The sequence below is a fragment of the Primulina eburnea genome, chromosome 8 (assembly GCF_022965805.1).
Source record: "Primulina eburnea isolate SZY01 chromosome 8, ASM2296580v1, whole genome shotgun sequence".
Classification (NCBI taxonomy): Eukaryota; Viridiplantae; Streptophyta; class Magnoliopsida; order Lamiales; family Gesneriaceae; genus Primulina; species Primulina eburnea.
This window is the reverse complement of record NC_133108.1, coordinates 43,627,890-43,651,797: the sequence shown is the minus strand read 5'-3', so window position 1 is coordinate 43,651,797 and position 23,908 is coordinate 43,627,890. Positions and strand designations below refer to the sequence as shown.

The 23,908-nt window shown below is 35.7% G+C and overlaps 3 protein-coding genes and 1 pseudogene across 8 annotated transcripts; 1 reads left to right on the top strand and 3 right to left on the bottom strand.

Annotated features, from left to right (window-relative positions):
- Positions 1–1,520: 1,520 nt before the first annotated feature.
- Positions 1,521–3,208, bottom strand: LOC140838056 (uncharacterized). The gene is made up of 3 exons (XM_073204145.1): positions 2,956–3,208; positions 2,681–2,810; positions 1,521–2,266 (listed from the first exon to the last, which is right to left on the bottom strand). Exons 1-3 carry the CDS (start codon positions 3,086–3,088, stop codon positions 1,726–1,728), a joined length of 804 nt encoding a protein of 267 aa, XP_073060246.1. The 5' UTR covers positions 3,089–3,208; the 3' UTR covers positions 1,521–1,725.
- A 1,582-nt stretch (positions 3,209–4,790) lies between these two features.
- Positions 4,791–8,030, bottom strand: LOC140840099 (transcription initiation factor TFIID subunit 13). 6 transcript variants are annotated; one of them, XM_073207211.1, is made up of 7 exons: positions 7,791–8,029; positions 6,927–7,058; positions 6,807–6,844; positions 6,219–6,278; positions 6,038–6,112; positions 5,435–5,546; positions 4,791–5,102 (listed from the first exon to the last, which is right to left on the bottom strand). In XM_073207211.1, the coding sequence occupies exons 2-6, from the start codon at positions 7,027–7,029 to the stop codon at positions 5,436–5,438; spliced, it is 387 nt and encodes a 128-aa protein (XP_073063312.1). In that variant the 5' UTR covers positions 7,030–7,058; positions 7,791–8,029; the 3' UTR covers positions 4,791–5,102; position 5,435. The 6 variants fall into 6 exon arrangements, with proteins under 6 accessions (XP_073063312.1, XP_073063314.1, XP_073063315.1 ...); XM_073207213.1 differs by having other exon boundaries at positions 4,791–4,926; XM_073207214.1 differs by lacking the exon at positions 4,791–5,102 and adding an exon at positions 5,293–5,335 and having other exon boundaries at positions 7,791–8,030.
- Positions 8,031–16,458: 8,428 nt separating this feature from the next.
- Positions 16,459–19,369, top strand: LOC140840098 (phospholipase A1 PLIP2, chloroplastic-like; annotated as a pseudogene).
- Positions 19,370–20,628: 1,259 nt separating this feature from the next.
- LOC140840097 (uncharacterized) lies at positions 20,629–23,503 on the bottom strand. The gene is made up of 3 exons (XM_073207206.1): positions 23,079–23,503; positions 22,394–22,613; positions 20,629–21,036 (listed from the first exon to the last, which is right to left on the bottom strand). The coding sequence occupies exons 1-3, from the start codon at positions 23,282–23,284 to the stop codon at positions 20,821–20,823; spliced, it is 642 nt and encodes a 213-aa protein (XP_073063307.1). The 5' UTR covers positions 23,285–23,503; the 3' UTR covers positions 20,629–20,820.
- Positions 23,504–23,908: the final 405 nt, after the last annotated feature.

The following is a 23,908-nucleotide window of genomic DNA, read 5'->3' as shown; positions in this document are numbered from 1 at the left end:
GGTAGAGTCGAAATGTATAAAGGATGGGAGGTCTAGGCCCCGATGGTGAATGGACTTTTTCAGTATTATTGAAGAAGCTCGGATAAATTAGGTGAGGGAGCAATCTATCGAGTAAAATTGGGTACTTTCCTTGTGAATACAGGTAACTGAGCAAAAGGATCTCGGGCTGAGAAATTTGCACACTTGGTAAACAAAGAACGTCAGTGAGGCATCGGAAACCTTTCCGACGTAACCATTAGACTTACATCATTTGAGTATTCACACAAAAGAAATGAGAATGTTATAAATGGAGTATATAGTGAGTGCTTTGTGATAAAATGCTAAGTGAATGTCTCAAATGATCGAACAAAATTGAGTATATATATGAGAAAAGGTAACGATGATCTTGTTTTTCAGTGTTTCGTTATTCCTCATGATCAAACGACTGTCCATATCATGTCCACCTGACACTGTCACTACTAAAAACTCATGTTATCTCAAGTCTTGTTACACTGCTCCTGCGTGCGCTATATGATATATTAATGATTTTGAGGAATTATGCTCTATATTTGTGGCTCAGGATCTCGGTTTTTCTCGATATGTTCATACAGTGATCATGACGTGAGAAAACATATATGATAATAATTATAATTGGGACGAAAGAAAAGAAAACATATTTCTCGAGGGAAAGGATGTACCTTTGGTTTGTCCAACATTTGACGAGTCGTTTTTATCAATTAATTTTTAATTAAAAGTGGCGTCGGCTGAGGAGGAGTGACGGGACGGCCGTCAATGCAAAGTAATTGATATCTTCCAACTTGGCTTTTCCCGATTCTTCTTTCATTCTATCATTTATTTATTATAATTGTGAATTTCTTGTTCAGAATTTAATGCGAAAGCGTCGCAATAAGAATCTCCCTAATTTCAACGTGTGTAGGCAAAAGGGATGTATAGTTCTGTAGTTTGGGTGATGTTTCTCTCAGAGACTCAGATCAATCGTATTTTAGTCAAATTTAACATGTGTAGGTAAATATTGATGTAGAACAATGAATCGGCAAGTTTAGAAGCATAGTGAAAATACGAACGACTTGTCGTGTGATAAATGATAAATTTATGATCATAAATGAAATGCGGGCACTAATTACACAACTCTCTATGTTGGATGATTAAGAGTAATTATATAAACAAATACAAAAATACGTGTGAGATGATCTCACGGATCGTATTTTGTGAGACAAATCTTTTATTCGAGTCATTCATGAAAAAGTATTACATTTTATGCTAAAAATATTATTTTTTATTATGATTATCGATCGGTAGGATTGACCCGTCTCACAGATAAAGATTCGTGTGACCGTTTAATAAGAAACCTACTCATAAACAAAATATGATATCTAGATCCCACAAAATGAATATAAATATGTGAAAATATGAACGACCTACATTATCCGACGAACAAGGTTGGAATATATATATATATATATATATATATATATTAATTAACAGTTATTGGGATAATAACTACATTAATTAACAGTTATTGGGATAAAATCCATGCTACCATGTCGCTATATTTGTCTGAGTCCCTATCACTGTTCACCCGAAGGCGTGGCGACAACGTGTTCGTTTCTTGTCCCCATTCTTCCTTTCCCCAGTCCCAATCCAAATCCCAGCCAACTCCGCCTCTGTAATTTACTGGAGAAGCCACGTCCGGCCAACATTCTCCAATATTAATCTCCAAAGATCCTAGATTATCACGCATATTTCCTGACTTATCACCGGCGGTAAATTCCTTCTTGTCCTTTTCTTCTTCGCTTCTTCCCTGGTCGTCAAGATCCCATCAGCATCAGCCAACAAGTCATCTAGGGACAGAATCCGGCTGTCGACTCCCAGTCCTGGTTCGCATATGATCCCCAGCTTCATTAATGGATCCTCCCGTGGCGTCAAACTATCCATCGAAGCATTCCCATTTTGACCTTTGTTTTCCTCACAGGAAATAGTGCTGGATGACTCCTCTTTGTGTACTAGGGTTGGAGTACTCGGGGTTCTTCTGCATGGTTTTGTGTTGCTAGAGTTATGATTTTTATGGGGTTTTGTCTTCTTCACGGATGATCCGGCAGCGGCGGTTCGCTTTCCAGCCTTCGCTGCTGCTGCGATCGCCGGCGGCAGGAAAAAGTTCGGGTTGGGTTTCCGGTAACTGTCTATTCTTCTACCTAAATGAGAGTTCCAGTAGTTCTTGATCTCATTGTCGGTTCGACCTGGCAACAACCCAGCTATAATAGACCACCTAACAAAAAGCCTTCAGTTTGTTATTATTTAATCCATGCTACTAACATAATGTTTTTCTCAACTTCTAATTTTTTTTGTCGTCTAGGAGGCTGCTAGATCGTGTGGATTTTTATCAAATGAATTGACTCACGAAATCTATCATAAAAGTTATTTTTTGTATGTTTTTTAATATTTAAAATAAATATATAATACATATTGAGAAACTTATTTAAGTGAAAATAACATATATAATGGTAATTGATTATACTTTGAAACGAAACCGGCCAATCGTAGGCTGATATATGAATATTCTCATGGAACATACGAACTTTTATATGAAAGTCAAAATCTTTAAATTTCATATATAAATGCACACTTTACTTTCTGATCATACAGCTTAGTTTATTTTGTCGAAGTGATCTTGAACACAAACCTATTTCCCATGGATGCATGAAGATTGATGATGATTTCATCTTCTTGTGCTGAAAATTTGCCTCTCTTGAGGTCGGCTCTCAAGTAATTTACCCATCGTAGCCTGCAACTCTTCCCGCACCGAAGTAGACCTTCATGAAGTACATAATCATATCAGCAAAACCAATGCCGCCGGCCTATAAACTCGACGGGTTTCTTTGAATGAAACTCAGGTTCGAATCTTGTGAATGTACGTAGAAATTTAAACGTGAGAAAAGGAATCAAAAAAATAATCACCTGCATTCTTGGGCAATGACTTCCACGATCCTTCTCCATTGGCTAATACATAATTTTTAAGCTTTTCATCTTCTTCTGCAGTCCATCTTCCTCTTCTCAAGCCCACTTTCTCACAGCATGGAGATCTCCCCATATTTCCAAACCACGTACCAAACTAGTTAACACACACACAGACGAGTATATATATATATATGTATATGTATATAAGCTAGCTAATCCTATATATATTTATTTACTATGTGAATATATTCATAGCCGCGAGTTGTCGTGTATTGTCGAGCATTATATTGAATATAAAGTGAGTTATATATAGTTGGATATTATGTGCATTAATAATGTATGTCAGCAATGATAATTAATGCAGATTTTTGAAATCATCGTGTGCGTATATGTAATTCATAGGTTGAAAGGTGGCGAGTCTGCCACGACGGCTGTGTTGCACTTTACCTGACGTGGCTGCTGCACCGTCGATCGCCTCCTGACGGGGCGACAATCTCCCACGTTCAATTCTTATAATTTCGCTAGTTTTTTTTTATAGATAAATATGATTTCAGTAATGTATTTTTCTAATCACCAAATATATAGTTCGAGTGAGTTATACAATTAATTCTTTTTACTTGAATCGTTCTATGTTACGGGGTAAAATCTTCTAGCTTTCTCTAAAAATTTGTAATTTTCTACCCAATCGTCCCAAAATGAGAGGGACCTCGCACACACCCCGACTGCAAGAATAGCAATCATGTCGTCCGATTGGAACAATGGTTGGTGTAACGGTTGTTAAGTTTCTTTTTCCTTTGTTTTAATATACAGCAAAAACTTGTGTGAGACGTTCTCACGGATTGTATCTTATTTGGTCATCCATGAAAAATATTACTTTTTAGGATGAGTATTACTTTTTATCATGAATATCGATAAGGTGACATGTCTCACAGATATAGATTCATGAGAATATCTCACAACATACTCACTCTTCATATATTTGTTGCATACCTTGCATCAGCGAAAGATTATTGTGTTTTAGCGTGTGCATGGAAAGGCGCAATTGGCTTCTTATGCTTTGCTCGGCAGCAGGCAACTCCAGTACTCCAGAGAGCTGTAGTAGTGCATATAATTGAGTTCTCTCCTCAATACTGAGGGGCTAATAACCAAAATTTGTTCCATTTGCCTTTGAAATATCCTATGCACTTGTGATTATTCTAGCATGAATTGGAGTTCTCCGAAAAGTTTCATCATGGCGATGTTTTGTAATCAACATATATTGTAATGGTGCGATAGAAATTAAAAACGTTTCGATCAATTATTCTACTGTATGCACCTCATTTTAATTGCATTAATTTTGCCGGGGTTTCAGGAAAGAGCTCACACCAATATTTACTTTACAGGAGGCAAGAATCATACCTATCCTTGAGGTTGATCATTTGAGCATATGGTTTTAGCTATAGATTGTTGTTTTTCCGGAGCCAATCGTGCACCACAATCACATTTTTTAGTTTCACCTCTACTTCATTTCTCAGGTGAAGCACTGGTCGGTTTTGCGAAGACCATTAAACACCTCGATGAGCATTTGGTAGACATTAGCTCAAGGTTAGTTATGGCTATACTTGTAATTTGCGTCGACTTCCATGCATTACATTTTATCTCCGTCGATTCCCTTTTATTTTATCAAATAACAAGTGAAACATGAAATTCATCAGAATAGCACAAAGCCAAATGAAGTGAGGAAGTTTAAAGGCGAAGGAATGCCATTACACTTTAGTGACCAGAAGGGTGATTTATAGTACGTCAAGTTTGAAGTTCTTTTCCCACTTCATTGACAGAAGCCCAAACGACAAAGATAAAGGAAACTCTTGGTTAGGAAATAGAAATTATACTGTCACAAGATACATGTAACCACCGCTTTTGAGTTTTTGCAAAACCATGTTCACTCCTTTGCAAGTTCGTTCAAATAGTATAGGATCGTCTTCGAAACACCTGCAAGTGAGCACCCGGTTGGCCTTGCCTTAAATCTCATATTCCGAGCTTCATTTTTTACTGCAAGGGAATTGCTTTTGGCCACACATGCTTGTACTAGTAACTACAAATTCGTGAAGCTGTTGCAATTTTACAGATTCACGCACTCACCGACATTTCAGAGATCATCTACAAGACTGCCAAATAAAAGAATTTATTATTTTTGCCGTAACTCGTGTTTCTACCTAAAAACTTTGGTGATCAATTTGTCTTGCCCCCTGATATTAAACCAGTGCAAATATGACAATTCTTGATAATCTAAAGGAAGGCGAGCTCTTTCTGAAACGCTCACCAACTTATAATCATCGAAACCCATGAAGCTTAATCGAAACAGACAACTCAGGCCGTTTGAAGGCAATTTATCTTGAAACTTTTGGGCACATTCCATGAAACAGAGAAATGTACAACTCAATAAGTTGAACGCTGAAATCCTAAGAAATAGTAGTGAGTAGGACGAAGTTTATAACACCTCAGTCAACTGACGCCAATTTCTCTTCATCAACCTCAAAGGCTTTCCTTGCTTGCTTCAGTTCTTCATTCATTGATAACAGCTCTGTGCAACGGTTTAGCTTTGGCCTATCCTATAAACATCAAGAAATGCACGAAATTTGAAAGTATTCAGCTCAATACTAGAGTTTTAAAGTCATTTTCCTAAATCCTACTTAACTATATACATTCCTACCACTCACCATTGAGGGCGCCTTGGCACATGGAAATAACGTAGGAATAAACATTCTCAACCCCATTCCATATTTTGTACTTGGTAAACCCATGACAATCTGTGACTATCCATGGTATACCCATTTTCATTCTCCCTTTTTTTTATTTTGTAACATCTTTTAGTAGTAAATCTTTATCATTTATTTGTAAAATAAATAATAATAATATTTTTAACAATAAATAAATTTTAAAATAAAATTAATGTTGATATCAATAATAAAACAATAATAACAATTTTATTACATTCTTTTCCCATTTTTTCTGATACATTCATATGAATTCATTCCTAAGCAGTACTGAATAATCTCCACGGTTCTAAATGAGATATTAAATTTCCACCAGAGAACCATACCTTTCGTATCAGAAAGAGAAAATCCTCAGTTAAAAGCTTTCCCCTTTTTGTTGCAATGTCTTGAGCTTTATGGACCTGTGAAAATCACAATTACTGATTGCTTGTAAGACAAACCCCAACCATGATTTGCCATAACGAAAAAATTAAGGGATTAAGGAAGGGATTAGAAAGGGAATCTTGCCATATCTGTGACATACTCCACAACAATGTCTTCAACAAGTGCTACAGTTTCTGGCAGCGGCTGTATTGCAACAGTTGAAATAAAAAATCATTAAAAATAAAGATCAGATGAAAATGTTACGCGAACATAATATCATCTCTCCATGTTACTTGTAGACATAAAAATTGTACAAAGCTGTAAAATAACATCTGTGGCAAAAGCAACAACCACACTAAATTCATTGGCCTGCGTCCTCACTATGATTTTATGATCTACTTACAAATATTTGTCGTACTTTATTACTATCATTACAGTTGAACTACAGGATATATACAGCAGATTATGTAGGATAAAATCCAATGTTCGTGGCATGGGATCAGCTACATTTTTACTCTAGGATTACTGAGCAACTTCACAGAAAAAGTACGTGAAATGAAGATTTCTATCTTTCCACATTAATGCTATTACAAGATGGTGAGACCTTTATAAGTAGCCGTGAAATATAAAATACCGAAAAAAATTATTAGCAGAGTCTCGGTTGCATATAATATATTCTGCTACACATCAAAGTAAAGATGACGCAGCCAAAATGAGATAATGAATACTCACGTTAGACTCATCCCCGAATCCATACATCATGTGTTGCACTGTAGAATCCAAATGAACGAGTGCCGGAAAATTAGTAAATAAAATACTGAACTAAAAAGAAATGAAATAGAAATGACTCACAATCTTTCTGAAACATTCCACGTTTGCGCTTTAACGAGGATTCTGAAGGTTGGGACGGACCAACTCTTGCTTTCGAGGAAGATCCTGCAGCTGAATTATTCATCCTCTGCACCTCAGAATTTCACCTTCACACTACAAATAATGTCATAGTCATCAAAAGATTCTCGAATGCATGATATATAAATTTTTTCTCGAAAACTTATATCAAAGAAAACGAGTGGAACCTTTTACAGCTAATGGAGTAATGCAATTTATCACGCTCGAGTTACATTAGGCAGAATGAAGATGAAACAGATTTCCATATGTAATAAAATTATGTCAGATTCAGTAAGTACTAGTTGGTGAAACATCAAACTTTCAGTGAGAATAATCTCCCAGGTCCTAAGGCCACAGTAAACTCAGTATATACAATGGAAAAAACATTACTCAGAATATATCCATGAAAATTAAAGTCAGAATAAAACAAGAAAAAGCTCAGAAAATCGAACGACCAAAACTGGAATTCTTCTAGACATAATAAAAGGCTCCTGTGATCAACGATAATTATTCAATTTATGAAATCAAGAGGAACTACTGCATTTTAGACAGATTCTAACCGGAAAACCAACTCCTAAGGACGTAAAAAAAGAAAGGAAATTCAACCTGAGATCGTTTCCGTTTCTCTCGATTGGTAAGAGAAAGAAACGCACAAACACACAGAAGCGGTCAAAACTTAGAATTTTTTCCACTCTTACCAAAATAACATGCGACACACAGACACCAAAAGGAACGAAACGGATAAAACCAACAACAAAACAATTGATGAACACCGGATGAAAGCCCATTATACATCATAAAAAATAAGAATAAATACTGACGGAGTACCTCCACACCTTTGAGTATGTACCCCAAAACCTAAACGGGGAAGTTTAAAATATTGCGACGAACATGAAACACGCCAAAATTAGAATCCAAATTCAAATCCTTGGTTATAAATGCATCGGGATGCAGCGGAGTGTTGAATTTATCTGAGCCGCGTAAGGTGGGGCGGCGACCGGTGCCTATGGATCTTCGATTGATGGAGGCGGTCTACTTTGGGGCCGGTGAGACTGAAATAAGTTTCTTAAGATATTTATATATGGGCCTATTTTGGGCTTTTGCTTTTCATCGAATTAAAATTTGATGTTACGAGCCCAACTTAAAACGGGCCACTGCATCTTATACCGTATATAAGAAATTTTTTATTTTTGTTTTTGAAACACCAAAGATTTATTAAACTAAGAAAGTCACGATTTACATGTTGACTAATAAACAAATAAAAACATTCATCAAACAATGTAGAACGCTCGAGTCAACGCGAGACCAAAATAGGCGCAACACCATTGGTTGTACCACCTGCACGCTTGCACTGCTGAGCTTAAAAGCTAGACATTCTCAATCCAAGTAGACGAATGGATGAAACTACTCATTCATCATCGACATATTGAAGTATGAGATTTGTGAGTTTATGACATGCAACGAATATTTACTCTTGCAATTGTTCATGACTTCCGATTCATTTCGCCATCCCGACTAGTGATAGTTTTGATCAATTGGAACAACTCGATTAATTTAATAAATCATTTTAGGAGGTCATAATCAAATGACTATATATTGAACTCACCCAATTTTTACAGTACGCTGATTGGATGTTCATGGTCTGGTTGTACACTACAAAAAAAAGGGGCTAGCGACGGTTTGGTGGTCCGTATTGATTGAAGTGAGTACCATGTCTTCCAAAACCAAATTTTGTACCGCGGCACTGCTTACGCGTTAATTAGCTTCCAATGTCGAAACTTCTCGGGTATTGATTGAAGACTAACATCAGACTCTAGTATGAGTTGATTCCCTCTAAGCAGGGCCGTGCTTCTTCAGAGTCATGAGAGTCGGATGACTCAGGCCCAATTTGTTTTGGGGCCCAAAAATTTAAAAAAAAAAATTATTATATATACTGTTTTTTTCAAGTTGTCAAAAAAAATATAAAGAATAATAAAATATCAAATAAAATATTGTAAAATTGCTTATCCCAAACTCGGCGAGAAAGACCGAAACAACGGCCAAAGTGATATCTATCTTTCGTGTTCTCCATCTTCGACTCCAGCATCAGTTGTTCACTCTTGTAAGTGTATTAATGTTATGTACAGTAATAATTTGTATTATAATGCTTTCTCCCCTAATCTTGCTACTTGAATAATTTGATTTCTATTGATATATTTGATTTAGGTTTGTTGTTTAATGATGTAAATGAAATTTCTTTACAAGTTGAGTTTTCTTTCGAATGATTTCTGGGTTTTGTTTGACGCGTGTAGACGATAGTCATTGCATCCAAAATTTACCATGATTTCTTGAGGTAAAAAGCCAATCCTAATTTGTGTCTTAAAGGAGGGGCGAGAATGGGAGCGAAGAAATTCAAAATGTAGAAACTACCTTGACTGACAAGTCCTCTGACTAAAATAATGAGAATATCGTGCACTCTAAATTTCAATAAATAAGTATTTACTACATTCTTGACTTGAAAGAATTTATTGTTGTGTTGTGGGAGTTTTAATGGTTTCCCCCTTCAAAAGTTGGGAAATTTGGCATATAACCATTTTTTGTTATATAATGTCTCATAGAGTAGAGTGATTTGGAAAGCTTTTTTTTACTTTTCTAAGTGAACTTCCATTTTGACAAATCATAACAAATCAAATTTTAAAAATGTCCCTTTCACCTGAAATCTCTCTAATAATTAGTTATGCTTCATAAATACCCTCTTTACTTTGTGATAACACCTTTTACTATTTTTATGAAAGAAATTTAATATCTTATAAACTGTTACATTTAAAAACATGATTTTGATACTATGATAGGGCAGAAGAATGACAGCTAAGTTAAACAAGAAGGGGTGAAGCTAAACTTATATTTCTGAATTGTTTTTACTTGGATACTTTTTTTTAATCGACTATTATTTTGTCAAGAATTGTCTCTTGCATCTATCAAAGTCAGTTGCTTTACCTCACCTGATTTGGGAAAACTCATTTTAATCATTGTCCACCCACCCCATTTACCTCACGTCGCTTTGAAAAGCTCCTGTTAGACATAGTGAGCTTCACCTATTTTGAAACTGACAGGTATGTAGTAAAGACGTTGGACAATGCAGAAAATGTGAAATTGCAGTATCGCTTGCTTGCCAAAGTTGCTGAGAATCCATTTCACATGCTGAATAATTGAATGTCAATTAAATAGATAAAATCTTGATCTGATATGAACACACGTTATAATTCAGAGGCCTCTTTCTAAGCACATAGTCTGAACCACTAACACTATTCCATGCTCATCTCTTGTGGAGATTGTTGTACCACATCCACGTCAGCGTTGATTTTTATAAATCAAGGGGGAGGTGCAATCCAAGAAGAATATTGTGTTTGGGATGGAGTCTTTAGTGAATTCACTTATTGACAAGCTAGCTAGATAATATGTCCATAGTGAGATGAAACGAAAACCACTTCAATTGGCATCAACAAACCACCCTCATGGATAAATTTATTGTCATCAAGCCAAATGCTCCATGATATCATTGAAAAAGAACCTAGATCCTCTCCTTTTTCCAAAAACGATAAGGCCCAACTCCAAAGGTCCGTGAACGAATTACCCTTGAAGTGTGACAGTAGCGACCATAGAGAAGATTTTACCCACAATGATTGCGCATATGAACAAAACCAAATGGAAAATTCAGTTACGGTGTTTGGGAAAAAAATATTATATAAGAATTCCATTCTATTTTAAAAAAGTAATAAACTTTTAAAATGTTAAAATCTTGGAATTTAGGCTGTGAACAATAATAATATGATGATACAGAGTGAAAATTACATTCGAAAACTCTAGTTTCACATACCTGAAAACTAAAAAACGTTAAATACGTATAATTATATTAATGTATATTAAAATAAATTTAATAATAAATACAATCTAATACTCAGACCTAGGCTTTAATTTTAAATAAATATACATCAAGCGAGACCATAGACACACAAAGTGGGTGGCACATTAAAATTTGAATAGGTATCTTGTGAGACGGTTTCACGAATCTTTATCTGTGAGATGAGACAATTTTTACCGATATTCACAATAAAAAAAGTAATACTCTTAGCATAAAAAGTAATATTTTTCATGGATGACTCAAATTAGAATAAAAATTTTTATGATCGTCGCACATAAGTTTTTGCCTTAAAATTAATAATTTTATTCTAATAAATAAATTTGATAAAATTTTCTAAATTTTAGCTTAAGTGTAAAATTTATAGATTAGATATTAAAACAATAATTTTTTTTCATTTAAGAATTAACTCATAAACCTACTGCGAACATAATTACAAACCAACGGATCGAATATTATAAAAATTAAATTACTTTAACGAACAGGGGCGGAGCTAGGATTGTAATGCCCGAGATTTAATTACTGCAATCAGATGTTGATAAATTGGTAGACTTGAGGTTATAGGAGCTCACGTGGAAAAGCCGGGCGTAGGTGCAAGAAAAACAAGATTTTGTACAGAACTCGTGGCGCCCGACGGTAGAATATTACCGTCCGAGCGCCAATGTGTGATAAACCAAGCATCCGGGCAGAAAGTGCCGCGCTCGAGCGGTACTTTCTTACTGCCCGAGCGCGAGGCATGCGAAACAAGAATATATATATATATATATATATATATAATATATATATATATATATATACATATTGCAATTCTCAGAAAGAGGAGAAACGAAAGGAAATCGAAAAAAAAGGGCCGAGGAAGGTTGTGAAAAATCCTTACGCCTTTTGTGAGAAATCCGCCAGTCCAATTTTGAATCCGACTTCGGTATTGAGTTCCTATCGACGTAGGCTACAACTGGACGTAAGTTTTGCTACGTTTTGATATGTTTTGAAATTATGGTATTGTCAGAATCTAATATGATTCATATATGATGTTCTTGGCATGTTAGACATCGTATAATTGAAACCGGACTGAGGAACAGATACCATATGAAATTGTTATGATTTTTAGAGTTGAGTTGAATAAGAATCGATATCCAGATTGAGTGATTATCGAGTATAAGACGTTAGAATTGATATCTGCCCTGATATGGTATTGCTGGATATATGAAGATTATGATGTATGTCGTTGAAACAGAATTTGATTGGATTCTAATTATACTCAGTATTGATTGAGTGGTGTATTGATATTGTACCCTCGATATTGTGATTGTCAGATTGAGTACTGACAGGCTTTGAGTTCGAGACTTCGACATGGTCAGAATATCAGAAAGAAAGGTATAAATTAATGTTGAGTTGGGATTGCACAACTCGAGTGAGGTTTGACTCGAGTTTCCCTAAATCACATACTTAGTTTATTACATTGATATTTGTAATTGACGAGACTGATGTTTGTAGTCTATTGATTTATAGCCACTGCATGTATTGACTACTGAGTCGTTGAGTCATAGGCTGATTCGCCTAGTCACCGGCTGATTCGTCTGGTTATTGACTGATTCGTCTAAACTTAAGCTGATTCGCTTAATTACAGGCTGATTTGTCTGGTTATTGGCTGATTCGCCTAATTACTGGCTAATTCGTCTAGTCACCGGCTGATTCGTCAGGTTATTGACTGAGTCGTCAATTCTGCGGCTGATTCGCCCAGACACTGGATATATTAATTATATCGATGTCGTGTAGGGATTGATTCATTCCTATCGACTGAGATTTGGTATATTTATCATTATCCAGACATCGGGATCCCTAGGTTAGAGTTGAGTCGAGTCTGAGACGACGCGTCAGTGGAGTCGAGTCTGAGACGACGCGTCGGTTGAGTAGAGTCTGATACGACATGTTGATTTACATTGTTTATATCATTCATGATTATTGAATGCTTGATATTGATTTATGTTTCTGATTTGATACAGGTTAAGAATATTTCTTATATATGCTTTTGTATATGCTTTTATATGATTGCATGTATACATTATTTATACTGGGATATTTATATCTCACCGGAGTTATCCGGCTGTTGTCTTGTTTTGTATGTGTGCATGACAACAGGTGGGGCTGGATCAGGGTCAAGAAGAGGATGAGAGAAGATTAGATAGCGTGGAGATCCGGGCTTCGAAGCAACATAGGATTCAGCATTGATATATAGTTGAACCTAGTTGAATTCTTGTAGATAACACAAGATTTGTATGTTCATGGTTAATATGTAATTTGAGTAAATTACATTACGTTTCCGCTTTGTATTTTAAAAAAAAAATTAGATCCCTGTTTTATAATTGATTAATTAGTCCTAATGATGATTAAGAACGTGATTAGCGTCCGGATCCCCACAAGGATCTTGGTTCAGCGTAGGCAACCATATATTATAATTAATAAAGCAAAAAAGAGAGCAATAACTAATCGACAGCTAAAAATAATGTGTCATAAAGTTTGAACATAAGTTACGCACAGCCAGTAGCATTGATAATTGATGAGAAAGCGTCAGAAAAATGAGGAACAACAACGTGTACAAAATCCTAAATCAGAACAAAATATGATATAAAATATACGTTCGAAAAATAAGCATTAATTCATTATCGATTGAAAAAAACATAAAATTATAAAACAATTGAATGATCGACAAACATTGAACGAACAATGAACATAAAATTTGGTAACATTTTGGATTTTTTTAGAGATTATAAAAGATTCAGCAGTAATTAAAATGAATTGGAATCATTGTTACTCAAAGTATATGACGTTTGTGACTCGAGAAAAAAAAACATACAGAAGGCTATATAGAGTGTATACTTAGATACTAATAACAAGTAAAAAATTGTGTCTAAAATTTGGTTCTACAAATTATTAAAAGAAAATTGGATCAGTATAGACAGCTAAACATGTAATAATAGTATACATAAATTAAAATTTAGACACAAATATATATATATATATATAATTTGGCTCAGTGTAGACAGCAGCCCACATTGGGCATGTGCTGGCTCCGCCCATGTTAAAGAACTTCATCAAACGATCTCAAAATATGCATAAACACAGACATATATCGTGGGAGACACAATTAGCACAATCTACCTTTCGCCAGACTATTATGTCTCGGCAATGTCAGGCATTTGTATATGATTTGACATTTTGGTTTCTTTATGTTAATTTAGAAATTTAATTTTAAATTTTAAAAAAACCAATTATTTCTCTTTATTCGATTTCGTTTCGGTTAATTTTCCAAAAGACCAAATGAATCGAAATAATCAGATTTTTTATGTGGGCCTTTGTCATTGAATTGGCTTTGAATGTTGGTGTCGGATTAAGCTTATTTCATTTGATTGTTGTCTCGTTTATATGTTAATATTTGAGACTATAAATTATCGCTTGGTTCTATTTATGTGGAATGCATTTTCATTTTAAGTAAATATTTTTTCTTTTCGAAATGCCGGTTAATTCTGTTACTAGAGGAAATAACAGATTTTCAATTGTGTTTTCTTTTGCTTGGATTAGTCGAAAAATTCAACCTACTCGATGAAAAAATAGCAAGGTTCGTATATTTAAATATTTTAATAATTTATTTGTTACAAATATATCAAATCGAATATTAAAACAAATAATAAAAAATAACTTATAAAAACATGAGATTATATCAGGAGTAGGTATCTTGTAAGACAGTCTCACGAATCTTTATATGTGAAACGAGCCAATCCTATCGATATTCACTATAAAAATAATACACTTAGCATAAAAATTAATTCTTTCTCATAGATGACTCAAACAAGATATCTGTCTCGCAATAATACGACCTGTAAGACCGTCTCACACAAATTTTTATCTTATATCACACTTTAGTAAAGTTTTTTGGAATAGTACCTTATTTGGATTTATAATCAACATTCTGATTTTCCAAAGACCCATTCATCTCATTATGAGCTCCAATTTTCTTACGGAATAATTAATATTTATTATATCAGGAAATTAATCAACTGTTTATATTTTATTTACTAGATATATATTTGACGTAGTGATATAATATATTAAACAATGAATTTTTTAAAAATTGTCATATTTTGATCGAATTGGCCACGTGCATATAAAAGTCAGCCCCTGGAATGTGTTTTGTCAGTGTTTCGTGTGCCGACAAATCCAGCCGATGTCTTAGGAAAACTGTGAGGATCTTACCGACACGTCATCTTGCCTTTCTACTTCATCCGTGACACGATGACGTGACATTCACGTTATAAATTATAATTTCTGGATTTTGGATAATATATACACAAACGGGTAATCGATGGAACCTATATTGCTCCAAAAGATGAAATCGTTCACAAAGAACTTCGGCCCGACAGAATTGTGCGAGGAAGTATATCATGGTGACTCAGTCAACCAACAGTAGCTAGACCTTATATTATGCTGCGTACAAAGAGCTCCTCCTCATTTGAGGGAATTTAACTCCACACTGCCGCTTACGAAACTCGATCTCTGGTCATTGCTCCAAGATTCACTGCTGCTGACCAACTGAGCTAAGCCCATGCGGGCATCGATGTAGCATATATAATTAGGAGTAGGTGTCATGTGAGACCGCTTCACGGATCTTAATATGTGAGACAAGTTAACCCTACTTATATTCACATAAAAAGTAATATTTTTTCATGGATGACCCAAATAAAAAAGATCTCTCACAAATACGACCCGTGAGACCGTGTCACACAAGTTTTTGCCTATAAATTTTAATCTTTAGTTAAAATTTAAAAAATAATAAGTTGAAAATTTATAACATTGTAAAGTAAAACTAAAACACAAAAATATATTAAATAAATTAAGCAGAATTTCCATGGACATTCTCTTATGTGCTTGGAAATCCAAAATTTCCACAAAATGGAGAGATATATGCATATAATTTTCATCCATTTCACTGGGCTTTTATAAAATATAATATATATTTGCTTTTCATTAGAAAATGTAACTATATTATTAAACACTTATGCTAATTAATATTTTTTCTCTGTTACCATTATTTTATTTAAATATCAATATCGAAGCAAAAATCTATTAATATAATTTCTATATAGTATATAAGTTTTTATACGGAAATAGTCTCTATAATTTTAAATGTTAATATAGTTTCTAATTTTTTTAAATAAAAAACAAGTAAATAAATTTAAATAATCCATTATGTACACATCTATACTATATTATTAATTTTGATATCTTTAAATTACTAATTTTTATTATCATGATCTGTTTTAATAATTATATATATTATTAAAGTGTTAAACTTCAATTTCAACTTTGGTATTTTCTTATATTTATTTTTAAATTAATATATCAAAATTATAATATAGTACTTTCACTATTTTTTATTTTTATAATTATATTTTAAATATCGTTTAAATATAAACTAAGTAAATTATAAATACTGTTAGAAAAACACCAACAAAAGTATTTGAAATTGTAAATGAGTGGGGGAACGAAAGCGCGTGTTGGAGTCTCACATGTATAAATAAATTCAGAAAAGAAAAAAAAAAGAGACAAAAAAGACTGTTTCGTGCTGAATTGCTTGCGTTTTTCTCTCTTCCTACGGCACAAGACTTCTTGAAGAATCAGCGATATCAAAGATTGTTGTTTACGTAATTGTATATACTTATATAGACACACACGTACATACGTAGAGAATCACATAGAAAAGTATTTCAAGTTTGATAAGAAATTTACGATCTTTCTGTTTGAAATGGATGCATTGTGTTTGAAGGCAGGGATTCAAGCACTAGCGGCGGCGCCTAATGCTACCACGGCAAATGGGGGCTTCCGTCTGAGTGCGGCGGCGGCGGAGAATCCGTCGGTTTCGGCTGCGCCTCGTGGAAATATGCGGTGGGGGTTCAATTTCGGGAACCCGCTGAGATCTTTGTGGCCGGGAGGTCGTAAACCGGTGCGAGCCGGCAATCGCGGTGGACGACGCGGTTTTGGTGGAGGAGAAGGTAGAAGAAATCGAGGAGAATGAAGAAGACGCGCTCGGAGAGAATTGGGTCTTCGATATTCAGTCTGTCGAAACTGATGGAGTGAGATTGGAAGTAGGTGACGATAAAATCTGTGGTGAAGAGAACGAAGAATGCGATGCATGCGGGATTGATGATGATGAAAAGTTCGAGTTTAATAGAGAATCGTTTTCGAAACTGCTTCGAAAGGTGCCATTGGCAGAAGCTAGATTGTATGCTCGTATGTCTTATTTGGGGACTTTGGCTTATTCAATCCCTCAGATTAAGGTATGATTTCACTTAAAGTTTGGATATTTTATCAGTTTTTGTGAAAGATAAAAAAGGGTATGAAAGAAGATAGATGATCTGCAAGATTTGTGTTGTTTTTGTTTTCTTGTTCAAGCTTTCTTGGGGTTCTGCTAGCTTCTGTTAGATTGTGGATTTTCTTGAAAAAAAATTGTTTAAATGATGTTGCAGCCTGAGAGTCTTCTAAAGAATCATGGATTGCGGTTCTTGACTTCTTCCGTAGAGAAGAAAGAACAAGCTGCAAAATCCAAGAAAGAGAAGTTATCAGTTGTAGCTGAAGCTCAAGATGAAGAAAGAAATGAAATAGAGCAGGAAGGAAGGGAACCAGACCGGCCAAGTGCATCTTCCGCATATCAAATTGCTGCTTCCAAGGCCTCTTATTTGAATTCTCGTTCAAAATCCACGGGAAATGAGAATTTGTCACGAAAGATCGATGGAAGTACAGTCAGCGTTGATACGATAAATAAGGACGTGGCATCATTAATTGGAACCACAGAATCGGTGACTGCAGTTGTTGCTGCTAAAGAGGAAGTAAAACAAGCTGTAGCAGATGATTTGAACTCAACTCGTGTGTCGCCATGTGAGTGGTTTGTCTGTGATGATGATCGGAGTGCCACTCGAGTCTTTGTAATACAGGTATTGAAAAGAAGGCCAAGTGATTATATACATCATTGTGATTGTTTCTGAATTTGGTCATTTGATGAGTTGGGTGGTTCTATTTCTAAACCTTTGGGATGCTTCAATACTCTCAGGGGTCTGAATCGATGGCATCATGGCAGGCTAATCTCCTTTTTGAGCCCATTCACTTTGAGGTAATATATCAGTGTACCATTTCTCAGACATTATAAAAGTGCTGTGTGTCGTGAAAGTTTCATGAATTGCATCAAATGCAACTTCTTCAGGGACTAGATGTGCTTGTGCACAGGGGCATATACGAGGCTGCAAAGGGTATGTATGATCAGATGTTGCCTGAAATCCAGGCTCACCTTAAATCTCATGGAGATCGTGCCACTTTTCGTTTCACGGGGCATTCTCTCGGTGGAAGTTTATCATTGCTTATAAACCTCATGTTACTGATAAGAGGAGAAGCGCCCCGTTCATCTTTACTTCCTGTTATAACTTTTGGTGCGCCATCTATTATGTGTGGAGGGGATCGCCTATTGTGCACCCTTAAATTGCCTCAAAATCACGTTCGGTCGGTCATAATACACCGAGATATTGTCCCTCGTGCCTTTTCTTGCAATTACCCCGATCATGTCGCCCGATTTCTCAAGGCCATAAATGGGAACTTCCGAAATCTTCCATGTCTTGATAAACAGGTAGACATTCACTTTCTGAAACTGTTACCAATCTTTGGTCAATTAATTATACACATCTTAAAATCTTATGTGCGGAACTTTTCATCAACAGAAGCTGTTATATGCTCCCATTGGCGAGTTTCTAATTCTTCAACCAGAAGATAAATTCTCTCCAAACCACAACCTCCTTCCTTCGGGAAGTGGCCTGTATGTTTTATCCAGTCTAGCATCAGATTTTTCCAAATCAGAGAAGCGAATTCGAGCTGCGCAGGCCGTTTTCTTAAACACCCCTCACCCTCTCGACATATTAAGCGACCGTTCAGCATATGGTTCACAAGGAACCATTCAAAGAGACCATGATGTGGGCTTTTACTTGACAGCCATTCGGCACGTGATCCGTAAGGATCTTAACTGTATAAGAAAAGCTAATAGGGAACACCGCCGTAAAGTTTGGTGGCCACTCTATTCACCAGGAGTTGATGCTGGTATCATTGTGAGTAGGCCGGTTACAACCGTGGACCTGATGGGCCAAGTTCGATGCAAGTTATCTGTGGTTACTGAGACTAGTACAGAGACATTGAAACGGTTGAGTTCGTTGGTTAGGTCGAAACACATGCATTTGCTTGTGATTCTCTTGTTCCCTTCTAGATTGTTGATTGGAGACCTATAAAATGGATCAAAGTTTAGTAGTGTTTCGTACTGGAAAGTGATTCTTTTGTAATGACCACATCGCAAACGCCTGGCAGTTAGGCGAGTAGATGATTCTTTATTCTTTGGCCATACAAGCAAGCAATTTGTGTTCCCTTGATTTGTGGACTGGGTACTTGGACACCACTTCATAGTCATATAATTTAGTATTGATTTAATAAAATTGTCACAGTTTTAGTATTAACGTACATCTCAATATCGTCCCAAAAAAACGGGAGAAAAAATTTGCATCTCATTTTCTTGGAAATTGCGTGTGAAATATGCGCTTAATCTTCCAAACGTCCGCTAGCTACTAGTTATTGTCACACTCAGAAGAGTTGAAAGCGCGTTTTTGGGAAATAAAAAACAGACATTGTTGCGGCATAGATGATCTTTCAATAAGTACAAAATATCCTTACCCAACATCCATAACACATGAACCACAGATTTATCTGTATTAGATTTTGAGTTCTAGATTTTGAGTCAGAGAACGAAATCGTGTTTGTGTTGCCTTTTATCTTGGCGATTTCTGAGAAATATACATCCTGATTTAAAATTTTTCTTTGATACAAACATTAGTATATACCATGATGTGTGTGTGTGTGTGTACATGCAGATGATTACATGTAAAATATATACGCGAATATATACTTTTTCCATGGTGGGGGGTGGGGCAATTCTAGTCATTTCACTGTCGAGTAACTCTCATTTGGGAAGTAAAGGCTTTCAATATGTATTCTTGAATCTTCTTTCCTATTATACATAATTTCTCCTCTCCTGTACCGAATGCAATGTATGGAGTTGAGGCCATATAGCTAAGGCCCTGTTATTCATATACGCCAAAATAGTAGCCAAACTATACGAGTAGAAAAAACTTGTGGATTTGATCAAGGTAGTATTGGTGCCAAAATAAGGGTCCCAAGTCTAAATGGCTCAACACTTGATACATATCCATCCAACAAAGCAGACACACCTTGGTCCATCTGCAAGTGGCTAAAACTGTCATCCAAAGCTTACTGCATCCTCTTGCGACTTGAATGGTGTGGAACCTGCCAATTTGACTAATACCATTCAGCAAAATATCGCGTCGCCAGTAGTGGTTAACTTAAGAACATATTACAGATTTCCCCTGGACTAGCTAGTCCAAGGACGAAAATTTGGAGATGGACATGGACTTTTCTTGAAAAATGATCTCCACTCCAAAATCATACGTGCTTGACGTGAAGCAATTTTGAGATGATTGACCTCATACGAAATTTTTTAAGGTGCGTGTTATTAAAGATATAAACACGTTGAAAAAACTCATCTTGATATAGTGTGTACAATCGTCGGATCTAACACGTTACACTGTCAACTTTAGTTCCAACAGAAATTTGAAGCAAGAAACAAATCTCAACACATACATGGTCATGTTCCATATGGACTTCGAGAGATGGAAATAAAAGAAGAGACAGGATTGCTTGGTAATTTGAAATCGAGTAAGACCAGAAGTTATCACTTATCAGTGCTGATGATTACAAATTTGTTACTCGATATTGAATCCAGTATTACATGATATCGCTTGAAAGAAGTCGGGAGGAACAGGTCCAGCGTTTGATTTTAACACACGATTACTGTATAACAAACTATAAACTGATTTTTCCAGCTAAGTACCAAGAATGGATGGCAAGACTGCCGAATGACATAATATTTGCAAGAGAAGACAATCCATGAATCATTCCAAATTTCTTGTTCATGGAAGCAAGCTTTGGGTTCTTCTTTGCAACTTCTTGGTTCTTTGTCCAACCAACTTCTTCCCCGATATTTGCTTCTCTCTCCACTTTGTGCCTTTCTTTCATCATCTGCTCCAACATTGAGAAAACAAGGCCATGCATTAAATGACTAGAATACTAAGAGAGAATTCCAAGTGTACAATCTTCTGAAATTTATCCACAACACTAATGAAATCAAATTGACTAATAAAGTTTCTACAACAAAAGAACATCATAGGGCAACCGTATTGGAGAGAGATACGGGGACAAGTTGGATTATGTCTCATCCCTCCCTTCCGCTCCACAACCACATGGGACAGTTCCTCAAGATCAAGAGACAACACACTGGACGTGTTACGGAGTATGGAACCAGGCAGCACGAGCTCAATCAACACAGACCTAATAACACACTAAGCTCTCTATCAAACGATAAAAAAGAAGGGCCCGGTACTTAGACACTTTGGATGGGAAAACAGCATAAAAGGAGGTGGGGGGCCATGCTTATCAGTTATCGGAGGGCGACTCGGACATAGAGTAGTTGAGCAATGAGAATTCTAGCTTGAGCTGGGGCCTAGATAGGGGTGTACAAAATAAACCGAAAAACCGATCCTAAACTACACATATGAAAACAAAAAATTCTGTTTGATTTTAAACCGAAACAGAAATGTTCGGTACAGTTAGTGGTTTCACAGTTGTAATTTACAGATTAAACAGAAAAGTGAACCAGAAATAATTTTTGCCGTTAAAACTGAACCAAACCAATACCAATTCAAAGCTTAAGTATTTTAATTTTTTCTACAGTATTTGTTTGTTATTATCTAACTTTCTCAAGAAATATTGTAAATTTCTCTAAACGAGGGTTCTTTTTCTACATAAAATGAATAAATTTTACTATAAGTAATATATAAAGTAAAGATTTTCAGTTTAAAATTCGATTTGAGCTCAAACCAAACCGCAATTTTCAATTGGTTCAAATTTGATTTAGTATATTTTGGGGTTCAACTTTGGTGCAGCAACGATTAATCAAACTTGAAGGTTTTGAAAATAAAAAAAAAAACCAAAACTACCCACACTGAAACGATGTATACCGGTACACGACGATGGGTAAGTCATATACCTGATTCATCTTCCTTTTTAATCATTTTTTTAGCTGGATTCCCTTGATACGGGATTACGGGTAGTTTCAAAGTTGAGTCTTCTTTGATAATAAAAATATATATTAGCCCCTAGTATTTTAAATGTCATTGTAACAGGACATCCGTCAACTTAACTCTGTCTCTATTAGATGAAAGAATCAAAGAGCATCAGTATCCACAATCCGAACTTTATCGTAACTGCAGAATCATTAGTCTGACATATTTCAGTAAGTCTATAAACTTGCGATGTCATATTCGATAGTGATGACTGATGATTAAAAACAGTAACACAGTGACAATGGTGTTCGTACCTCAATGGTCATGGGTGTAAAGACTACAAGGTTGCTGAGATTGAAACCAAAGGCAGCAAGTAAAAATCCCAGTTGGTACTTCTCGGCAGCTCCTGAGGACTTCCACGGGTGCAAGTACCCGAAAGCCCCGAGTGCAACAGCACAACATACCCCCACCATTGAAAAGTAGGCCGGGAACATTTTACTCTGCAAATTACCAAACTGATGCCTAGGCAAATTCCTACAGAAAACACGCCTCTATTATTGGCATCCAATGATAACTCCCCGAGTTTTGTATTATATAAACAAGATCCCTTCATTCTCGGAGAAATACTTCTTGGATCAATTTAATTAATAAAAAAACAAAATTTGAATCTTTGTAATGGCGAGGTAGGAAGATAACGCAACGAGTTCATAAAACTATCATCACCAAGTGCTTCCCAGATTCAACATCTCCTGTCAACATCATCCCAATTACCATGAAAGATTAAAACCCCGCAATGGGAAAATGAATGGAGTGGTTGCAATTTTACAAACATCACGAGCTTTAAAAATGGCATCCCTCGCTTTCTTTTATTATTGATTATTTTACACGAAGCTAATCCAAATTATGGGAACTAAAAGGAAAAGATAACTCGCACTAAACAACTGAATGAAAGTTATGGCCAACAAGTTAAGCATAAATACGAAAAAAGAGAGACAATACTTGAACATGATGATGCCGCCTATGAAAGTAACCCATAAAGCGGCGCCCCAGGCCGTGGAGAAGCAGAGAAGGTAAGCCAATTTGACTACAGTGACGATTATGGGCAAGTTCTGTCCGCCCGATATCGATCCAAAGGATTCCGGCGAGAAAATCACCCCCACCGCCAAAAATGCCACCGCGGTTGTAAATCTTGTCAGCCAAGCCATATTTTTTCACCAAAATGGGATTGAAACTCACCAATTCCTGGCTAAATTTTTCAGAATTAAGGACAGAACTGCGTCAAATTTGGAGGTTTCTGCTAGATTCTCTTATAATTCATCGCCGCAACAGCCAACCACCACAGATTCCGCTACTGCAGTAGGAACATATCCATCGACTAGATAGCCGCATGAATTCTAATATGGATCGCGTGACCACCCGGAATTCTTACCCATTGAACCCGACCCGGATATTGACCTCAACTGGATCAATTTTTATTATATTTTTTGTATAATAAAATAGCAATGGTAATTTATTATCTTTCTTTTATATTTTTCGAGAACAAGAATTGATATATGACCTAAAAGCTTCTACCGATATGCCCATAATACATAATTATTTTTGTATCAGAACTCAAAAAGTTATATCATATTTTTTGAACAACATATTTTGAGAATATTGTCATCGATTAATGTTTATTATCAAAACTTATTCTAGTGATTATTTTATTTTGAGATATCGCACAAACATTTATTTTTGTACATAATTATTCCTGAGTTATTTTGATTTAAGTTATTTATTTGCGTGTTATTTTATTCCGTCGAGTGTTGTCACTAGGTAGACAACCTTTT

Coding starts and splice junctions, on each gene's coding strand:
- LOC140840097 (XM_073207206.1), bottom strand. CDS start 23,284: ATGGCTTGGCTGACAAGATTTACAACCGCGGTGGCATTTTTGGCGGTG. Junction 22,614..23,078: donor GGCGGCATCATCATGTTCAA/GTATTGTCTCTC, acceptor TGTTTTCTGTAG/GAATTTGCCTAGGCATCAGT. Junction 21,037..22,393: donor TTACACCCATGACCATTGAG/GTACGAACACCA, acceptor ATGTTGGAGCAG/ATGATGAAAGAAAGGCACAA.
- LOC140838056 (XM_073204145.1), bottom strand. CDS start 3,088: ATGGGGAGATCTCCATGCTGTGAGAAAGTGGGCTTGAGAAGAGGAAGA. Junction 2,811..2,955: donor GTCATTGCCCAAGAATGCAG/GTGATTATTTTT, acceptor TACTTCATGAAG/GTCTACTTCGGTGCGGGAAG. Junction 2,267..2,680: donor CATGCATCCATGGGAAATAG/GTTTGTGTTCAA, acceptor GCTTTTTGTTAG/GTGGTCTATTATAGCTGGGT.
- LOC140840099 (XM_073207214.1), bottom strand. CDS start 7,029: ATGAATAATTCAGCTGCAGGATCTTCCTCGAAAGCAAGAGTTGGTCCG. Junction 6,279..6,806: donor GATTCGGGGATGAGTCTAAC/GTGAGTATTCAT, acceptor GTTGCAATACAG/CCGCTGCCAGAAACTGTAGC. Junction 5,547..6,037: donor TTCTCTTTCTGATACGAAAG/GTATGGTTCTCT, acceptor TGATGTTTATAG/GATAGGCCAAAGCTAAACCG.